This window comes from Chaetura pelagica, unplaced genomic scaffold (assembly GCF_000747805.2).
Source record: "Chaetura pelagica isolate M959 unplaced genomic scaffold, ChaPel_1.0 scaffold221, whole genome shotgun sequence".
In the NCBI taxonomy this organism is placed as follows: Eukaryota; Metazoa; Chordata; class Aves; order Apodiformes; family Apodidae; genus Chaetura; species Chaetura pelagica.
The window spans coordinates 9230283-9250675 of NW_009952533.1; the positions used below are offsets into that span (position 1 = coordinate 9230283).

The window sequence follows — 20393 nt, forward strand, 5'->3', positions numbered from 1 at the left end:
AGGGACACTGAGTCGCGCAGCTCCCGCCCCGGGGACACTCGGGGTGCGGTGGGGAGGGCGTCGGCAAATCCCCCCTGCAGGAGGGGACTTCCATCGGAAAGGCCCTTCTGCCCTTGGAACCAACCCAGAGTGCACGGATTAGGGGCAAAGGAGGCTGGGGGAGGGGAGTGGTGCAGGTATCAGCAGCTCTTTAACACCTTTGCAGCCTGGCAACCCCCCCAGAACACACGACCAGCAGGGGCTCTAACTGGCTTTACACACAGGTCTGTATCAAAGGGTTATTTACCTCAGCACAGAGGTATTCACCTCATCATAGGGTCCCATGGACACGGTGGTACCCCTGGGGACGTTTATCTCCTCTCCAGCCAGGAGCGTGGCCTGTAAGCAGCCCCACTCCACATCCAGCCTTCCCCTCCCCTGGGGCAGTGAGCCCATGGGAGGTGAGGTCCCATCTGTGCGAGTTGGGGTGCATGCAGTCCTGGCCTCCACACGAGAGGAGGCTGCTCCTGAAGAGCTGGACACATCTTCCAGACATTGCAAGATCTTCACCAGCAACGTGAGCCCCTTCTTAGAGCCACCACCACTATACTGGTCCCAGATGCTCTCTGGCCAGAGGAAGAGAAAAATGCCTTCAGAATGACAAGCAAAACTATCACCCTGTGTAGGCAAAACCACACAAAGTATCACCAGAAGGCCCCAGGTTGATGCATTGAGTTGTACTTGCAGAGTTGCTCAAAGGTATTGCTACCAGGAACATGTGGGAGATGTAGTACAGTGGCACGTGGCTGGTATGTGTTTTCCTTGCATGTGGCATTTGGGGATTGAGTCCTCTCAGGGTGCATGTGGTCAAAAGTGTGTGGCCTGCTGGATTTGAGAAGGGCACATTGCATGGTGGAAAGCCATTTCTTACCCATCTGCTCACTCAAAACCCTTGTAGCTTTTCTCTTGCTCCATGATTTTGGAGGGAAAGCTATGGAAGTAGGTAGGATTAGCTTGAGAACATACATTTTGTTGGCAGTGCATTTTACAGGGAAATAACTATGCCTGTGTCTAACAAAGCTATTAAAAATTGTGCCAAACACAGCTGGGGGAGTCAGTCCATGCCAGATGGGGAGGCAAAGCCCTGGAAAAGTCTCATGTTACAATGATGATATTTTATGGCAGCAGCAGTTACAGCATTTAAGCCAGTTCAGTTTCTTGCCTTACTTTGTGGGCAGAAATGGGTGTGCAGCAGTGAATGAGCTGTGTACAGGTCCCATTCACAGGTCTGTGACTCCTGTGGGGGAGCTTCTGGCTGTGTCATGTGTGGCAGTGCCCACCAGGCAACATGAAGCCCATGGGCCAAAGAATGTTGTGCTGAGAAGGGTTTGTGCAAACCTTAGCACTACGGAAGCCTCCATCCCACAGGTGGTCACACATGCACGTACACACTTACAGACAAGGGATGCTATGCAGAAAAAAAAAAAAAAAAAAAGCAAAAGATGTCACCTTCGGAAATTGTTTTTACATCCGGAGTTGTAAAATTTCTTTAAAAATAACTGTGAAAGGACATGCCTGGTGCCTTGGTACATATCTCTCCCAAGTTTCTTGTACTTAAATAAATACTTTATGCAAAGATGCACACAAACCTTTCCTACAGAGAAGGGACACGACCACAGGGAAAGTCCAGCTAGAATCCCTGTGCTAACTGCTGCAGATCACCCACAAAGATGGGGGTAGCTGCCTGCTCCCTGTTCCCTTCTCGCCTGGACTGCAATTTAAAGCAGCCTTTGTTTCATCTTCCATCCATAGGCAGACACAAGGTGGATGTTGGCAGTGGGCTGGGGGCAGTGGAGGGGTGACATGTCTGGTCCCTGTCTCTCTGCCTGGGTTAATCCCTGTCTGCTCAGGAAGGCTGGGCCCTCCCTCACATCCCACTGCTGGGGTGGTTGTGTTCAGAGAGGGCTGATGGTTGATGTGGCCCAGGCTGCTCCAGTGCTGCTGGCTCTGCTGAGGACAGTATTCAAAACCAGTGCTGGGGCTTGTGGCAACACCTGAGCCACAAGAAAATTGTCGCCACCCTCCCAGTACAGCCGAGGGGGTGGGATCCTGGGAAGCCACTTAGTGCAGCCTCCCTCAGATCCTGAAACAGAAATGAAGCAGAAGAGGGGGCACCAGCCTGGCCACAGACAGCTCTGCCTTCACTGTGTTGGCCAGGGCTGGTACCCAACCTCCTGGGCAATGCTTGGCCATGGGCTGAGGAGAGTATCTGCTCCAAGCAGGCAGTTTGGTTATGCCCACACAGTTTTGGGGAGGAAGGGGAAGAAAGGAGGGGAATGAGCAGTCACACAGTGCCATGTTAGCCCCAGGGCTAGAGAACGGTTCCCAACTGGTTCTGCAGGCTGCCAGGGACGCAGCCACTAGAGACTACCCACCACTTACTTAAGCTTTTTCTGTTCTATAAAGCCTCTTCCCCACTGGGGAGGTTGGGCTGTGTTTGACTTGGATCTGAAAACCAGCACCTCTTCCCCCAACCTGCTGAGCCACTTTGTGCCCCTGAATTAGCCTTTCACCTCATTGAATAGCTTGGATTAGAGCCAGCCATCCGATGGGCTCTTGCCCAGACACAGGTTTGCAAGGCAATGGCAACAGGATTCGGTGAACTCCAGACCTTGTCAGGGATCTTACTGCTCATCCTTTGGAGAAGCCTAGAGCAGCCTTATGTGCCTGGTGGACCCTGCCTGGTGGACCCTGCAGATGTGCTGATGAGTGGAGATGGAGCGGGCATGGGCTGGAACCAGGGCAGCCCATGGGGATGGTGCACCGGGCAGCCTTAGGAAGATGGGGAAAGGTTTACACTTTTGTAGACAGCTGCTAAAATATTATCATTTAAACAGTCATGGTATGTATACCTTGGTTCACCAGCTGGCATCTGAGTGGGTATGCAGGGATGTGCAATTTTGATTCCTACCTTTCTGTTTCAAAGCGGTCTTGTTTTGAGCACTTTGATCCAACTTAATGTGGCATATTTATGTAGATGACATTTTCATTTGCTCATCTATCTATTTATTTATTTATTTATTGAGAAACACATGGCTTACAAGGCTTCTAGTGCCAAGATGCTTGTGCTCTGTGAAGGAAAATGTGGTCCAAACTCCAACCCTGTTACTGTGCTGCAATAGCAATACACATCGCAGACTCAAATTGCAAAGGCAGCAGCAATGTGTGGAAAAGAGCATGTAAAGAAGGGAAAATCATGCTGGGAGTGAGTGACAGTGTATTTAACACTGTGTCCCAGTGGACTGCCTGTTTGGGGTTTATTTATTTATTTATGTTGCTTCCTTTTCTTTTTTCCCTAGAGTTTTACAATTCTTTCTGGGTCTTTTTGTCAATTCAGTGCTTTTCCCACTCTCTCTGGTAGTACCAGAGTGCCTCATGGTATTTATTATACTGATCCCCACAGCATTCCCAGGAGGCAGGGACATGCTGCTGCCCCACCTTACAGCAGAGGAAAACAGAGACATTTGGGATGGGTGATGAACAGTAAAGAAATCTCCCAAGTCCTAGGAGAGCACTCAGACCAGAGGACCAGCTCTGCCCCATTTACCAGCACTGCTGACAATCTCAACCAGAAACATCCCTGAATATCTTGCTCCCAGGACACCGGGAGTATGACTTGCCCAATGAACACCCGTTAACCTCCAGCTACAGCAAGAAGCAGTTTATTTCCCCAGCAGCAGCACAGCAGCCATTTTGAAAGCTTGGCCTCAGGGGTACAGAGCAGGGAGGCAGAGCAGCAGTGGAAGACTGAAAGACAACTTCCCTTCGATTTGGGTCTTTTGGTGGGGTTCTCTGGTGTCAAGTAAGGCACAAACTCTGACTGGCGCTTTTCCTGAGAATAGATCATTAATAAAACCTTTTGCCTGGGGCAAGCTTTCTGCTATGTGTGTGATTTTCTGCCTTTTCCCCTGTGTGGGACACACATGGGGTCTGTCACCTCTGTCAGCTGCTTCACTGCACAAATTTGTGGGGATGTGTTCACAGCTAAGCCCTTTCCCTATCTGAGCTATAGGTTTGAAGTGGGCTAAGGGTTTTAAAGCCAGTTTGAGGCTAGAGGAGGCACAGACAGAGACACAGACAGGGACAGCCATGCAGAGTGTGGTCTCTCATGGCCCTCCCAAGGAAGCCAGGCTCCCAGCTGTGACTGAGCCACCTGCAGAAGAGATGATGCTCAGGTGAACATTTCAACACCTGATGTGTCTTCTTCACCCTTTCCTCCCCCCCAGACTGCTGTGTTGCAGCAAGTCTCATTCTCCTAAAGCAGCAGCAGCCTGAATGCAGCTCTGTTGCCTGAGGCTGCTTCTAATTCATGGCTCCTCCTGCACATGGACACATGCAAACACAAACAGCCTTGTTACCCACATGGAAATGGATGCTTTGTGTCTGTAGTAACATTTTAAACATACCAATAGTTTTAGAAGATCTTGGACTACACATTAGGAGAGACCTGACTGATACTAAGATTTAACTCAGAAAAGCAACAGAAGCACTTCCAAGGCTATTCAGTTCTCACCTTTAGAAAGACACCTCCAAACTCCCTGGGAAGGAAGCACTGACACCAGCCCTCCCTTTACTTCTCTAGATCCCTTCTTCCCTCCTTTGCTCTTTCATATATGCCTATGATTGGTTGTGAGCAAGTTTTCTTGCCCAGAGGAAACCAGCAGCAGACCTGGCTACTGGTGCTGGGCTCCAGTAGGACCTGCTTTGTTAGGTTTTGAGCCAGATTTTACCCAGAGAGTTCTCAACCAGGTGTATGTTTTAGGCATGACAATCTTTAAATTGTTCTTGATTGAGTAAAGAAGAAACAGAAGACATTTACCACACAAATGGTACCTGGCACATCTGAAGGAGGAAAAACACCTGCAGCTACAAATAACATTTGTAACAATTAATATGGTTTATTTTCAGTCCAGGCTTTTTAGGAAGAAGATGCTGCTCCACCTTTCCTCTCATTTCAAAATTACAAGCCTGTCCTTGATCCGGAAAAGCACTGCTCAGATTAAGGCCAAATATGATAGACAAACATCTCAGAACACATGTAGTTCTTTATTTTGAGGTACCTGTAGGCACTTTTGGCTGGCATTTCATCACACCTCAATCTTCTTTCTACTGAGGAGAATCACTCTCATACACTGTAAAGCGAAGTTGCTATGGTACACTCTAGGCAGTAAAAGCTGGAACTGAAACATGCACATGCAGCCCGACCCTTCTTTGTGTCAAATACCTCTGCAACACCAGCTGTACAACAGTGTCACATGTATTGCCCCAGGTTAGAAGCACTCCACTTTTCTGAAGCTGAAAGTACTCCTGGATTACAAATCTGCCAAAAGAATATCAACTGCAATTACACATTTAAACTAAATACACACTATTTTGTCCTTTTCAAGATTACATTTCTCTGGCAAGTTTTCCCATTGTGCATCATTCAGTCATGTTGGGACAATGTGCTAAATAATGTAGGGATACTTCATCATGGAATAACATTTGGGGTGATTTACAGTTCTGTCTTCTAGCAGCACACCTGTAATTGCTATAAATAACACTAATCCCTATCAAGGAGACATCAGGGTGCTTCCAGGCTGAGAGAACTAATGAGGAGGCAGTTGTGGATGATACTGGGTAAAAGCAGTATTAGTTTATAACTGAGCGGGTTGCTCTGATATACAAATCTGCTAACGTGCCCCACAGCCAGGCCTGAAGGTGAAGGTCTGAGTTTCTGAAGGGCAGGGGCTGAAAAGCATTTAGCAGCAGGCGGGTGTACAGGGATCAGGGGTATTCTAAGCATAAGTACCTTCATTTTTCTTGAGGGCGTAACATAACTTCTACAAATCAGCTGCTTGCAGCAAATTTTAATTAGGAATAGCTCATCATCTTCACTTCTCATCTGTATCAAGTCTTAATTCAGCAGGCATACAAGGTTAACAATGAAGGAAGGTTAGAAGCTAGACAGACCAAAATCCCAGGCTACAGCAGCACAGAGTAAACCCTGCCATCCCAAAGGCTGCTGACATCTGAAAACTGGGGGAAAACTGTTCTGAAGTCCAGAATAAACACAGATAAACAGAAATTAACAACTTTTCATATGGACAAAGCTAATGATTTTACTCACTTCTCAGCACTGCACAACATGTGCATTTTTCCCAGCAATGTAAAGAATGGCACAATAATTTTGGAGACACGACCTTTCTCTGGTTAGTAAGTGAATCAGAGAAAAGAGATGGTGGTTCCTTGTGTGGAAGAAACTGCACAGAGCAACTTTTTGTCAGGTGATGGGATGGGTGTGTGAATGAGCTTCTGCAGAACCTAATGTTCATCAAAATTGTGAAGAGAGAGGGGAGACTTTGAATGAAGGGGAAGGAGGAAACAAATGTGTCAAGGAAAAGTAGGGAAGAAAATGCAAACAGGAAAGGAATACTATAGGCTCAATCTCAGTTTTACTGTGATTTGTATTTGGGTCTTGACCCAAAGTCCTTCAGATGGGGAATGAGAGTCTGATTTAGTTCTGCTGTGAATATCCATCCACCTAATCAACAGATTTTTTTATTTTTTATTTTTTATTTTTTTTTTCCATGCTGCAATGCTGCATGTGGGCAAAGGGTGAGAAAAGAGGATCAAGCTCCTAACCAAGGAATTGGTCATGGCAAACCGGACAAAATCACAGGAAATACTTTCCCCCCCAAATGGGCGATCATTATGCAGGGATGTAAAAGAATAGCTAAAGATGGCAGGACCACTTTAAACTAAGAAACAAACACTTATGTTTCAAAGGTGCTGAAGATTTACAGGTAAAAATCAAAAGACCTGAATATAAGTGTAAGGAAACAGAGGCGTGAAGACATAAAATTTAGGGCTACTTTATGTAGATTTGTACTCTCATTTGCAATAACTGGGGAGGCTTTGTAGCCTTTGCTTCAGAAGTCAAGAAATGACCTAAAAATTGCAGCTTCCATGACAGGAAAGCTGTTGCAGGAAAGAGCTTTAGCACACACCCTGAGCAAACTTCAAAGGCTCAGTAAAAGGACTTTTGCCTGTTTTGATTGAACACAGCTCTTAGGAGATCTTCTTGACCTATGCAATAATTTGAGACAACACATATGATGACCATATTTAAAGCAGACTATGTACAGGCACAGGTCTGACAGGAGAGAAAACGTAAACTATGACATGAACTTTTTGCTCATTGATACAGCTCTGTGGAGCCACAGTAGCAGTACAAAAGGCAGAGGAAAGCTTTGCTGTGTTGTGGAGGATGAATTCACGCAGATGCAAGTGTCATGCAGCACAGCCTTGCAGGGGGTGTAGGCCCTTTCCTCTGCTGGGGTGGAGCTGTTACTCACCAGATGTGGCCACCCCCAGGCAGCTGCTTGCTGGGCCAAGTGCTCTGAACTATGCCTGGGTTTGGCTGAGCTGAACTGGCTCTGTTTAAGAGGTGTGAAAGCCTCTTTCTGGCTCGCTTAGTCGATACCATGAAAGGCTCATCATGTGCAGCCCAGGAGTCTGGCCTTGGTTTCACATGCTCTTTCAGCTGATGAAGACCACTATATATTTCCAGCATCTTTTTCCTTTGAAAACATAGTTAACTGCACTCTCACTCACAGTCCTGAAGATATTTCACTCAGGTCTGATATTATGAAACATACAACAGGGACTGCAGAAATGAATCACACCATCTGACAGCGTGGGATTAAACCCAGCAGCTTTCAAGGGAAGTGCATTGTCTCACTTGATGGAAATACCTCAGCTCCCTTCAGTGGGACATAGGATCTGGAAGAAACAGAGAGGCAACTAAGGCAAGCACTTTTTGCAAATATATCAGTTTAGTTTTTTTTGTGTGGGTTTGGTTTTTTTAAAAAATTCTTTTACTTTACTCACCTTCACAGCCTGCTTTTTATTTACTTTGCACAAACTACAAAGATTTCTGGCACATATATTCTCAGAAAGTAATTTTCTAGGCATGTTCCACTATCCTGCAATTTTCTAATTGGGAAGAGGAGAAAAAAAACTCCTAGAATGTGACTAATACAAGTGACCCCAACCAGCAACACTGGCTGAACACTGCCTGCTCTGAGGCAGTTTGGCATGTGTGTGTGTGTGTGCACAGCTTGTGCCAGCACAGCACTCCTGGTCTCTGACTACTGTGCCAAGCCTGGTAGGCACAAGTTATCCCAAAGATGGTGCCTAGTCCTAACGTCTTACAGTTCACGTGGCTTCTACTGCACTTAAAATATTTCTGTTGATCCTGGACATCTTTCCTGCCCCTGCCAGAGTCACCTTTGCTGGCCTGCAAGTTTTGTTTCAGGAGATTGAGCCAGCTTGGCCCAGGCTGGTTTCATACAAGGATTATCAACTCTGGCTAATGAGAACTTCCCCTACAGACACATCAGCAAGACCTGTTTGTGGTGTTCTCCCTTAGCTACACAGGGTATGCAGTGCTAGCATGGATTGCGTTGCTTTTGGAGAGCTCCATGCTCTGGTGGTGCAGTAGATACGGGGCCTCTTGGCTGACCTACAGCCATCATTTAAAAAAAAAAAGCATTTGCCACACAAGGGAGCTGCTGACCATTAGAGCCCCTGTACAACCAGCACAGGAGCAGCTACATTTCACAAGCCCATGTGGGTGCCCATAGTCACCACAGGTTCTGTGCATGTGATCTACCCTGTAGTTGCTGGCAAGCTCAGCTCCACCTCTCCCCAGCCCCCATGAGAACCTATGCTGGATTTCAGTGTGACAGGAAGAATGCAAAGTGCTATAAATCCTCCCCCCCTTTCTGCTCAACTGTCCCCATCTCAGTTGTTTAGCCATTTCTGCCAAATGCACTGCAAAATATGAATGCATTGGTGTCAGTGCTCTCCCCAAGCAGAGGTTTGTAAAAGGCAAAGTAAAAGCAAAGGCTCTAATTCATCAAAATATTCTAATATTACAGAGCTCCTCTGAGAGTATCAGGGCTCAGCAGACATGAAAGCTCATTGCAATTCAGAATGTAAAAGTCAAAGGGGCTGCTGAGAGAGTGCAGGGCCTGGAGACAGAAGCCAGGTAATCCCGAACTTGCCTTATCATAAATAAATTTTGTTTTAATCTGTACTGTGAGCCTGGCAAGAGTGCAGTCTGCCCAGAAAGCAGACAGCAATGCCAGGGAAACTGATTTCCTGGTACTCACGAGGAAAGAAGTGTCTAATTTTCTCATCCAATGATGCTGAGGAGCCAGGAGGCAGACAATTCTTACAAAGAAAACAGGGGAAAATAACAGTGACCACAATGCTTCAGGGAGGACTCTTTGAAGATATTTTTAAAGGCACTGCTGTGGTTAAGTCCAGATTCAAGCCACTTCAATTACAAATAGTGAACTGAATGGTGTGGCCAGATGGGGCAATGTTTTATGAACATTCCAGGAAGACCAAGAAGCAATATTGCCAGGGATAGAATAGCTCAGTGTAGGAGGTAGCAACCTTTCAAAGGTGATACACCTCTGTATGTGGACACATAATGCCCAAATCAGGGGCTAAATGTGCCAGTTATGAAAGCTGGTGTTGCAGGAAGCTGCCTCCCAGAGACAAGGCTTCCCTCTTATCAGCCTGTCTGGGGTAGGACATCTCAGTCCTAGCTGGATTCTGAGCTGAGTGAGAGCTGGGAGCAACTGCTGCTTCCAGAGGCTCCTCCTATGATGCTTAAGTTCCCAGTTCCTGGGTCTCCTGTGTACTACTGAAAATAATGTCCACAGGTTTTCTGTCTATCCATACTGCAGGTGGCTAAGGGGCAGAACTCGGCTAGAGCATGGGTAGCTGATGGGGCAACTTGATACTTTCCCCCCTCCTCTCTGTGATCCTACAAAGACCTGAGCAATTATTCTGAGGCTGCGCCCCCTCATCTCCCAGTGACTTCAGGTAGGGCCATCACCAGCTCTTCAGACCCACACAAGTGAGCTGTGTGTGAAAACTGCTCTTGTTGCACAGTTGTCTGTCTGCCCTTCACGTGGCAATGAAACAGGTCAACTTCATTGTTAACCTTGGAGAAACAAACATACTCACTCATCAGGGATGGGGACGGGATTTTAGTTACTAAATTGCTTTCTTACCCATTGAGGTTAATTCCTCCAAGCCAGCATTGCAGCAAGTGTGTATGAATCTGGGAGTCTGTCCATCTCACAGATGAGCTAAGATTAAACAGCAGGCCTTCAGCTGAAGACACCTTTCTCTCTTTCTCCTCCTCTGCTAAATGGGCTTGAAAGCTCACTTGAACAACAGACGTTCTGGACTTTTAAGGTGTAGTTTTAAAAACTAAAGGAAAAGTTTCTCTCCTATGGTTGAACTTTACCATCATAGCTGCTGGGCTCCCTCATGCTCAGCATCACTCTTCAGTCATATGCCTGGGTCAAAAGAGAACTTACACATGGAAATATTCATTAACATGTTTATTTATCTTCAAAGACAGCACATACATTCTATCTACTTGTAAGCATAAGTGTGGTGAATAAAGAGATATGATGAAGTTATGCTGTCAAACAAGACATGGTTCTGAAAAAACAAAATTGTCTTCCTTCTCTTCTTCGTAGGAGCTCTCTTCAGAAATGCCTGACTGCATCTCAGGGCAGAGTCCTTGACGTACACCACTTCTGAGGGCTGAGTTCTCGCCTTGTGTAACAGCTGAATCTCACATAACTACTTCAGACTGAACCGGTGTCTTGCATTTTGATATGTATATTATTGTTTCTTCCAGTTACATTCTACTTTTTCCTAGTAGGAAACTCAAGTGTGGCTTTAGTAATACCTATCATCAATCTTATTTATTCCATCTATTTCTAGGTAATTATATAGAGTGTATTTCTTAGTCTATATTCGGATGGCCTATTTAGAGACGAATGGATTCCTTCTAGAATGGCAATGACCTTTCTGTGACTCAAGCATTAATTTTCTAAATGGCTTCACAGGTGAAATACCTTATATATCATAATAATTAACAAGATATACCCTATTAATGATCAGAAAACATGCTTTTCATAATTATAAACAGAATCCTTTCTGAGGTACAGCCTTCCTCCCTGCTCTGAATTGTTAGTCAACACCACCTGATATATCCACAATGAAACCTACTAAAACCTTAATTGAAGAGCAGTCTTAATTGTCAGTCTCACATATCTTAGGTACCGACAAGATAGATGTTAGAGATGTCAATATACCTCAGAACTGTTCAGAGACTCATCTGCTATAATACATCTGACAAGCCTTTGTTTTAACCAGACAACTGGCGTTATAAGCTAAATTGATTTACCTGCTTTTATAACTTCATTAAAGTCTAGTATGCCTATAATTTCTCCAAGCACAGAAAAACTTGCAACTGCAATTCACACTCTCTCATGAGTCCTCCTCTCTGATTGCAAAGTCTTAAGGGGATTAGAGGCTTTCTGGAAAAACTTCGAGGAAGAATTGCAATGATAATGAACCAGGCAGAGTGAAGAATAATTCTATTCCATACGAGTTGCTCCTTAAAGAAGCTTGGCAAGAGATCACCAAGTAAAAGTGATGCTGGAAGAAGTGGCAATTCAGAAAGTGGTGATAAAATAAGCACAAAAGAAATACTGAGTTGATACTGCAGCCAAGTACTGGTGAGCATTATGCCTTCAGCTGAGACACATCAGGCTTGCCCATGACCTGTGGAGCTCTGCCTGCTTCTGACACCTGAGAGGGTTATTCCAGGATCCTGTCTGAAGTAGAATGTATGAAACAACATTCTGCCTAATCTCCTTGCTCCACTAATTTGAAGTGGAAAGCAGAGCCTTGGTTTTCCCCCTGAAAAGGTCTACAAGGAGCAGGACAACACCTGCATTCTGCCAGACAGATAGTTATTCCTAAGACAAATCATTAGTAGGGTGGGAAGTAGGTAGATGTGGCTCAATAAACATAATTTTCTCCTGAAGCTTCCTGACTCTGAAGAACACAACTTGCATTTATGTAATTGTAAGATGACAGAGGTCCCCTTATTTTTATTAAAAGCTTTATGACTAAAAAGTATAATTAAAAAGTATGGGAGAACTAGTGCTCTAGGGGATTAATTTGTGACTGTTTTTTTCATCAGTGTACAAAAATTATCACTTAGTAACAAGTGCAGATTGGTAAAAAATAGCGATGCTCATGGATGCTATTTATTATGACTGCATAATAACTTTTGGGACATGTACACATAAAATTCAGTTACTGCAGATATGTATGTGAGGTTTGAAACTCACAAGAATTTTGAAACTTGCACTTGAAACATTTATCATAATCTTTTCTAGAATGTCTGCTTGGTTTATGTTATTTTATTTATTTATTTTTTACCATGAAGGATAAACTGAAATGAGCTATTTCTTTTGAGAATATTCTGATAAAAGAAATTTCAACTATCTAAAAATAGTTGCAGGTCTTAGAAGCAGACCTGCTACACTCATTGAGGTTAGAGGCATTTGCAGATTAATGCTATTTTCAAATAATATTTGCAAAATTGTGCTGGTTTTAGAATGTTTTTCATATTTCATATCAATAGCATTAAATGTAAGGGCTAAACTGGATACTTTAAAACATATTTAATTAATGGTCCTGTTGGTCTTCATGAAAAGTTTGTGTCTTTTTAACACTCAGTAAAGGGATTTGTATGCTTATGTATGTCCTTAATTGCATGTAGGGACATGCCTATACAACTTTTCAGCCTGGTAAAAAACATCTAAGCTAACATTGTTGTAATCACCTTGGTGTTCAGACAATAAAGACCTCTAAATAAAATAACAAAAGTATTGAGTTATTTGCATTTACATTGCACGTACACAGCATCTTGATCAAAAATGGTCTAACAAGAGCTAGTTAATGATACATTTTTACCATACCTTAACAGGGAGAAATCCTATTGGCACATGTCAACCAGCTACTCAAATTGCAATCCTGAAGACGACCAGTGAATTATTGCTATGGTGAAAGCTATTGCTTGCTCAAAGACTGCCATAAAACCTGATTACAGGTCTAATGGACCTTGCTTCATACTCTGAATCTGGAAACTTCCACTTCAAGAAAGGAATTGTCAACAATTGTGATTCACAAAGCTTTGTTTATGTAGTTTTAAAGAACAGGTTTTCTGTACATGAAATTATGAAAGCTTGCATCAGTTTTCCTAAATAAAACTCAAAATTCCAAATCCTGCTTTTATATGTATTTTGCAAAGTGATAACTACCACCTTCTGTCTTCTATCTCTTCTTTAGGCCAACAGTGATGGCAGCTGGAAAATGCCCTCTGAGGACTGTGAAGATCACAGCAGTCAGACTGCTGTGGGGTGTGTGGGGAACCCATTTCACCAGCTCCAAATGGGAGACAATTCTCCTCATGCACTCCAAAATCAGTACCTCAGATTATTTATCAAAAAGAATCTAGGCAGAATTTTAGTTTACCTGATTGTGTGAATGAACACAGGCTTTACTAAAATGGGAATTTTGGGTTCAATTTTGAAAATGTGATACACAGGTGTTCTACTAGATGCACTTTCATTGTTAAATATAGTTGTTCCAGCTCTACCTATAGATGGATGTTGCACTTGAGACAGTCAATGGCATCTCAAGTGCTTTGATTGTGCAGGCAGCTTCATGAGTGTGCTCACCCAGACTTTAAACAAACTTAGTTGTGTTTTGGGTCCAACCTCTGCTATGGATTAAATGAAAATGGCACCACAGTGTGTCACCCAGGTGGAATCCATTCTATTCAAGTTACAGTTGAACTGCAACTATTAAGCACAGATGCTAAAATCAGTGATAGCCCAGTGAATAAGGCATCAAGCTTGTAGTTTATTTTCTCTGAAAGGAACAAAAATCTAGGATTTAAAGACAACTCCACACATACATTTAGAACTTGACTGTATGACGATCAAGCATCTTGAATTCCCATTCAGTAGGCATAAAGGGTGTTTAATATCTTAACAGGAGGATCTTGATGCTTTGGAAGACAATAAGCATTAGGGGCACAAAGTGCAAACTTCTTATTCTATGTTATTATTTTTCTTTTGTATTTATTTCAATGTCACCAGCTATTTTTTATAAAAACATGTAATACATATTGAAGTCTCACTTCAGTCATAGAAGAACTTAGACCTCAGATATTTATACTGCAACACTGTGCTCCCATTTTAATGACAAAATTCCTACCAAAATTCCTATTTTGTTGCATGTCTCTTCAAGGATCTTCCTGTACTCATTCTAGATCCATCAGCATCTCTGGAAGTCAGCAGGCATTCTCTATAATGAAAAACAGCAAATAAAAAAATATGAAATATTGTAAGTTTATCTCTACACTTTCATATCCACATGTTTTATATTTGGATTCAGCATCTAGTTAATAGATCTGTTTCTACCTCAAAAGCTTATTTCTGTAAATTAAAAGAAATTACATGATCAAAGGCAATTAAATTGAAAAACTGGTAAAGCAAGTAAAAAAAAATCTAAAGGACGCATGAACATGTTCATTTATGAGTAGGAAAAATGTTATTTGGATGAAGTAAAACAGAGATGATGTGCAATTGTCTGTCAAAATTGGGTTAAATTTTGAAACCAATGACATTTTGCAGAAGTCAATGTATTGGTAGAATGACTATGGATTAATAGCAAATACTGTACGAGGAAGGATCTAGAACTGGTGTCTTTGGAAGAGGATCACAGGGGCTTTGAAGAACCTGGTTCTTTATCGAGTTCTGTTATTGAAAAGGAAAAGGAAAAGGAGAGAAGAGAAAACAGAAAAAGAGAAAAATAAAAGAGAAAAATAAAAGAGAATTCTCCCCCTAAAAATAAAAAGGTAAAGGAAAAGGAAAAGAAAAAGAAAAAGAAAAAGAAAAAGAAAAAGAAAAAGGAAAAGAAAAAGGAAAAGGAAAAGGAAAAGGAAAAGGAAAAGGAAAAGGAAAAGGAAAAAAGGATTAGTGTTTTAGATGTACAACATTATTAACAGTAAAAAAGCCTAGAAGGTGTATTTGGAAAACAATACAGTAAAAAGTCACAAGAGAAGGAAATCTAAGACAAGACAGGTGAGCCACATCAGATATAATGCTAGAATACTGAACTGACAGGGATTTCTGTTCTTTTTTCTTGCACTCCTGTGCTGCAGTCCTCAAACAGGCCATTCTTTGCAGGACAGGTCCAGGTGGGACCAGCTGTGGAGCCAACAAGTAAGATGCATTCAGGCAAAGATGATGGCAAAGACAGTACTGAAAGATGGCAGGCAGTAAGAAGACTATTCAGGAGAAGAAATGAGCAGTGCAGAAAGCAAGAGCAAAGTGAGGAGATCGGCTAAGTGAGGTTGCCACTTCCCAGGGGAATCCTCCCAGTGGGATGTGATCCAATGAGCAGGTGGCTGGAGGGCAGTGGATCAACTCCACAGCCACACAGTTCCTTTGCTCCCATGATCTGTGATGCTCAGCCTTGCTCCTGCCTCTCTCCATTCCCACACCAAAAGCTCACCGCTTAGCTGCACTTTCTGTGCTTCTCCCAGTGACTTTCCAGCAAAACACCTTTCTCTGCCTAGTTGCAACCATGCCATCCCTGGGGGATTCTTTCCTATTTTGGGAACTACTGATCTGGTTCACCTCCTCAAATGAAGAAAGTGCACATATATCTAGCCCATCCTTGACATCTATTTGTCAAGTCTATTCTCAGAGGCTTCTGGTGAAGGACATTTCACAACATCCCTAATCTCTCTGTTTCAGTGCTTCACAATCTGTTTCATAGCTCAGTTTCTTCCCTAAATCTTAAGATAAACATTTATTGCAAATTAAGCTGAATTTTTTCCTGTTCTACCTTTGGCAGACATGAAGAAGAAAGGAACACCGTCCTCTTTTATAATAACTCCTTATGGCTTGAGAGACTGTTTCCCTTCCTCTAATCTCTTTTTGTGACTAAGCAAATGCAGTCTTTCCAATATTTGAAAGGAGCTCATATTTTCTGGCCTCTCTGTAATCCTTGGCTGGATCCTCCTCAGTTTGTCACTACCTCTTTGCAATGTGATGAGTAAAACTGAACTCTGTCTTTCAGTCACAGTCGTGGCTGGTGCTCATATGACATCCTAATTTAATTCAAGTCCAAAATAAATACATTAACCCAGTTCCAGTGGAGATGAAAAGTAATGTTCAAAGCAATGTAACTGCTGGAGCAATGTTTGGAACAGATGCAAGCTACTGGACCACTCAAGACTCAATAAAATTTCTGTTTTGTCATATCATAGGCTTTTATTAAGTCTAACTTCTAAGCAGGACTTCTTCCATGTTTTTATGCAAGTAAGACTAGGATAAGTAAATCTATGAAGAATACCTGGGAATTAGCCTAAGTTATCACATGGTATTTCATTTTGTACAAGGGCCTCATGTACTTTAGTAGTTTACTCTGTATTTAACAATATAGTTATTCCAGGTAAAATATTTTGGAAACCAGGCCTAAAGTCCATCAATAGAAATTCATTTACTAGCGGACCATGTCTAAACAAAAAATCTAATAAAACCTAACCGAACACAAGGGGCTCTGCTCCCAGCTGCACTGTCTGTATAACTTCTCAGTTTGGCTTAGGAGCTCCAACAGGGTGAAGCAGCTGAGAACCTGGTGAGATTCAGAAGTGCTAACAAGGGCTCTGAACTACATTTCCCCACCCCAGCTTTACACCAGTGAAATGTTGTTGATTTTCTAGTGGAAGCTCTTTGTTGAAAAAGTGGTGCAAAACACTTGGTTGACTCAAGCCCAAAATAAGCCTAGGTATGTGCAGTAACATATGCACTTGCAAGTAAATACACATAAAAGTATGTCTCTGACAGCCATGTGTCTTACACACACTGACACATGCAAAAAACAGTGGGGATGTGCACAAGAGTGATGGAGAACTAGAGCATAAATTGCTTTTCTCATGCACCTTTTGGCCTTTTGTCTTCACACTTGGACACTGAGCTATTATTGTCTGATTAACAGTTCTACCCTCCCAGCAAATATGAAGCATATCAAGGATAACTGATGGAATACTGAACCATAACTGTTTTGTTCACATTTGTTTGGCCTGTGCTATCTGGGAACAATAAAAGCCTGGCATATTCATAATGATAATACATATATACCACCACGGATCACACCATCAAGCATTCTCCTTCTATCTTATTTAGTTGTGCAGAATGCAGAGAGAAACATTAATACGCATTAATAGTATGTAAATATAATTAATCATAATAGGATGTTCCTGACATATTATAACTGCTGTTGATAAAATATAATTAAAATTGTCTGGCTGAGTTTTCAGTACAGTTACAATTGGCATCTCTATTCTTGCTGTTTACATGTGTCTATCTAGAGATTGTTGCTTTTCTAAAAATCTCATTAGTTCCCTATGTTCATATGAGAAAGCTAAGCAGATCTGCTAGTCCTTTACACAATATAATTAGTGAAACATCATACAAAAGAACGAAGGCCACACCTACAAAGACTGAAGCTAAAATGATCACTAACTCCAGAGAAGAAAGGAATTTTAGGCATCATTCTCTCACAAGCGTATAAAGAAAATGAAACAGGCATCACCAGTGCTCCTGAGCTTGCATGCCCATGTGATGGGAAAGCATTCAAATTTTGCATTGTTCAGAGACTCTTGGATGTTACTAACCAAGAATTCCACTGAAAAACTCCATGAACTGATGAAGAATCTTAAGAGAGCTTTTGTTTTGGGGAGCTAAAACTGCTTTGAAAAAAAGGCAGGCAATATTTTGAGATGAGAAAAGTAAGAATGAGAGTAGCACGCAGAAGGTAAACCAGAAACCATTTTTCACTGTCTGCTTTGATAAAAGATTGATATACTCAGTATTCAGTAGGATATACTGAAAGTAGCAGGTGGTGGGCTTGGAGACAAAGGAAGGGGTTCTTTATGCATTATCAACTCATCCTTGGAACTCCCTGCTGCAGGATGCTGAGGATGCCCTAATTTTCTGTGGGCTCGAGAAGTGATGTGGCAAACGAACAGGAGAAGAGTCCATCGCCCCTCCCACTCTTTCAGTAGAGCTAACGTGCTTAAGTGGCATAAAGTTCTGTCACACAACACTTCAAACAAAAGACAGCAGCAGTGCTGTTACGGTTTTACATGTATTTAGGTACACGTATCACATAAGACCGTATTTGCAACTGCTGCTAACGTGAGCAAATTCTTACTATATTGTACATACAAAAGTAATAATATAAGGCCATGCAGTAGTTTCATTTCCTCTCTTTTCCTTTAATAAAACTAATTCCCCACATTCACACTCACTATTAGCCAATGCTGTACTTTTGTCACAAAAGGGAGAGAGGGAAAGCAAGACTATCTCCTCATATGCTTTACATCCGCCCCGTGATTTGGCAGGGTATGCTAGAATATCAACTTGGCATAATGCTGCCTATGAGATATAACCCATTACTGTAATTTTAAAATTACTTGCATTTTTAAAGGCCACGCAGCTGTTTCAGTTATATAATCTGTAGAATGATGTAATGGAGTAGGAATGAAGATACAGCAGCAAATAATAGGACTGCAAGCAACATGCATGTCTGTCACAAGCTGGTGCCATGGGGGCATCCTTACAGAGGATCTTCCTACTTCTTTCCTGTCCTGATAAATGAAAACTGATGTAATGCTTTTTTAAAAGCAAATTGGGCCTACATGTGTAGCCATGTATCCTGACTAGGTTCACTTGAAATGGAGTCAGTTATACTTGGAGGTTTTATGAATATAAAGATTAATGAATTTGTACAATTTGGGCATGCAAAGCATTTTTATCAGGCATATTCCATTTAGAATAAGCAGTAAACCATATATAAGGGTTGTGTCAAAGTTTACTGAATAGGGCCCTTGGTAGCTAATGCAACATTTCTCCAACAAATCAAAGGTATTGTTCTATGCTCACATGAATATACAGTAGCCATTACCTTAAATTTAAAACTCACTGTGAGCAGCAAACACACTGTGGGGATATGAAGGCCATATTGTATCAGTGGAGTCTGCAGAGATTTTCTTCATATGGCTTTGCCTGGTTGAAATATATGTTGCAGTTGAAAGCTAAAGGGATTACTTTTGAATAGTCATCACAAAGGTTGATTATATTCGTATATCATTTAGCTGGACCCTGCAGGCTATTATTCCATTAGCTGTGCTGGCCCTGCACTGTCAAAAAGTTGATCATATAATGTAAAAAGGTTACATGCTCTGTTAAGGTATGTGAAGCAACTTGAAACTGTAATCTTTTAAGAGCACTACAGCTTTGTACTTGAAGGTAGATTGCATTTAAAATAAATACCTGCAAAATGGAACAAATACAATAAATCTACCTCTGTTTCCTATTTTTCCTGCTTTGAATAGGCTGCATTTATTTTGAGTAAGTTAATTTTAGCAGGTAAGATATTGGCTATAGAGTATTTTTCCAACCTCAAACCCAAAGAACCATACCTCAAAATAGCTGTGTTTCTGGTGCAAAGGATTTGCTGATTATGCTTCCCTTCCACATACAAACACACACACATTTTCTTTCAGTGCTTAATAAAATGGATCTTCAGACAGTTCCATTATGTGGATGCCTTAATATTATTTTATGCTAAAACATGGACAGCACATTAGATTGAAAGCATCTTACTGTTCCACAAGGCAGAGTAATCATGGACTATCCCTAGATAGCAAATGTTCCCATTGGGGAAACAATATCAACAACACAGGCTAATGAATCACAGTAGTTATTAATCATGGGCATTTGTAAGATCCACATATAATACAGATGAACTCTCAAGATTAGAAAGGTTAGAAGGTGAGACTGAGAAAAAGGACAGGAGATCATCCAATTGCATTTTTGAATAAGTTTATGGACAAGTATTTACTTCAATACATTTGTGCCCATGCCTGCTTCAGTCTTTTTAAGCAGGCAGAAAAAGAGAAACCATTTAGCCAGCTTGGTTTACCCAGCTTTCAGATCCTTGCAGGACAATTTGGCAATAAATAAACTCATACAAGACCTTTAGGGGTTACAGCCTAGTTAGAAATGAGACAGTACTTTTATGAAACAAAGTTGTCTAATTTAGATTGCAAAAGTGAGAGTTGGTTTTCTTTTTGGAAAACCATATATATTATTCAGGGCAACGAATTAATCTTCGTGAGTACCAATGGGAGACTTCTATGAACTACAGCAAGCATTTGAGCAGGTAGGCTTCTATGAATAAAGGCTTCACTGATGGGTAAGTTTATGAATGAGAAGCAGTATTTATTTTACATGTTTTTAAAGAGCCTACTCAAACTATAAGGAAAGTGTAAAGTTTGGCTGGTTTGGAGAAGAAAACCTAACAGGAATATGATTTTTTTCTCTGCCTCATAACTT

At 41.9% G+C, this 20393-nt stretch overlaps 1 protein-coding gene across 1 annotated transcript in view; it reads right to left on the reverse strand.

Moving 5' to 3' along the window:
* Positions 1-282: 282 nt before the first annotated feature.
* TTC29 (tetratricopeptide repeat domain 29) overlaps positions 283-20393 on the reverse strand; it is a 138635-nt gene continuing 118524 nt past the window's right edge. Inside the window, exon 10 of the mRNA XM_010009002.1 lies at positions 283-605. Within this exon, the coding sequence (XP_010007304.1) occupies positions 283-605 (323 nt within the window). The remainder of the gene's footprint in view (positions 606-20393) is intronic.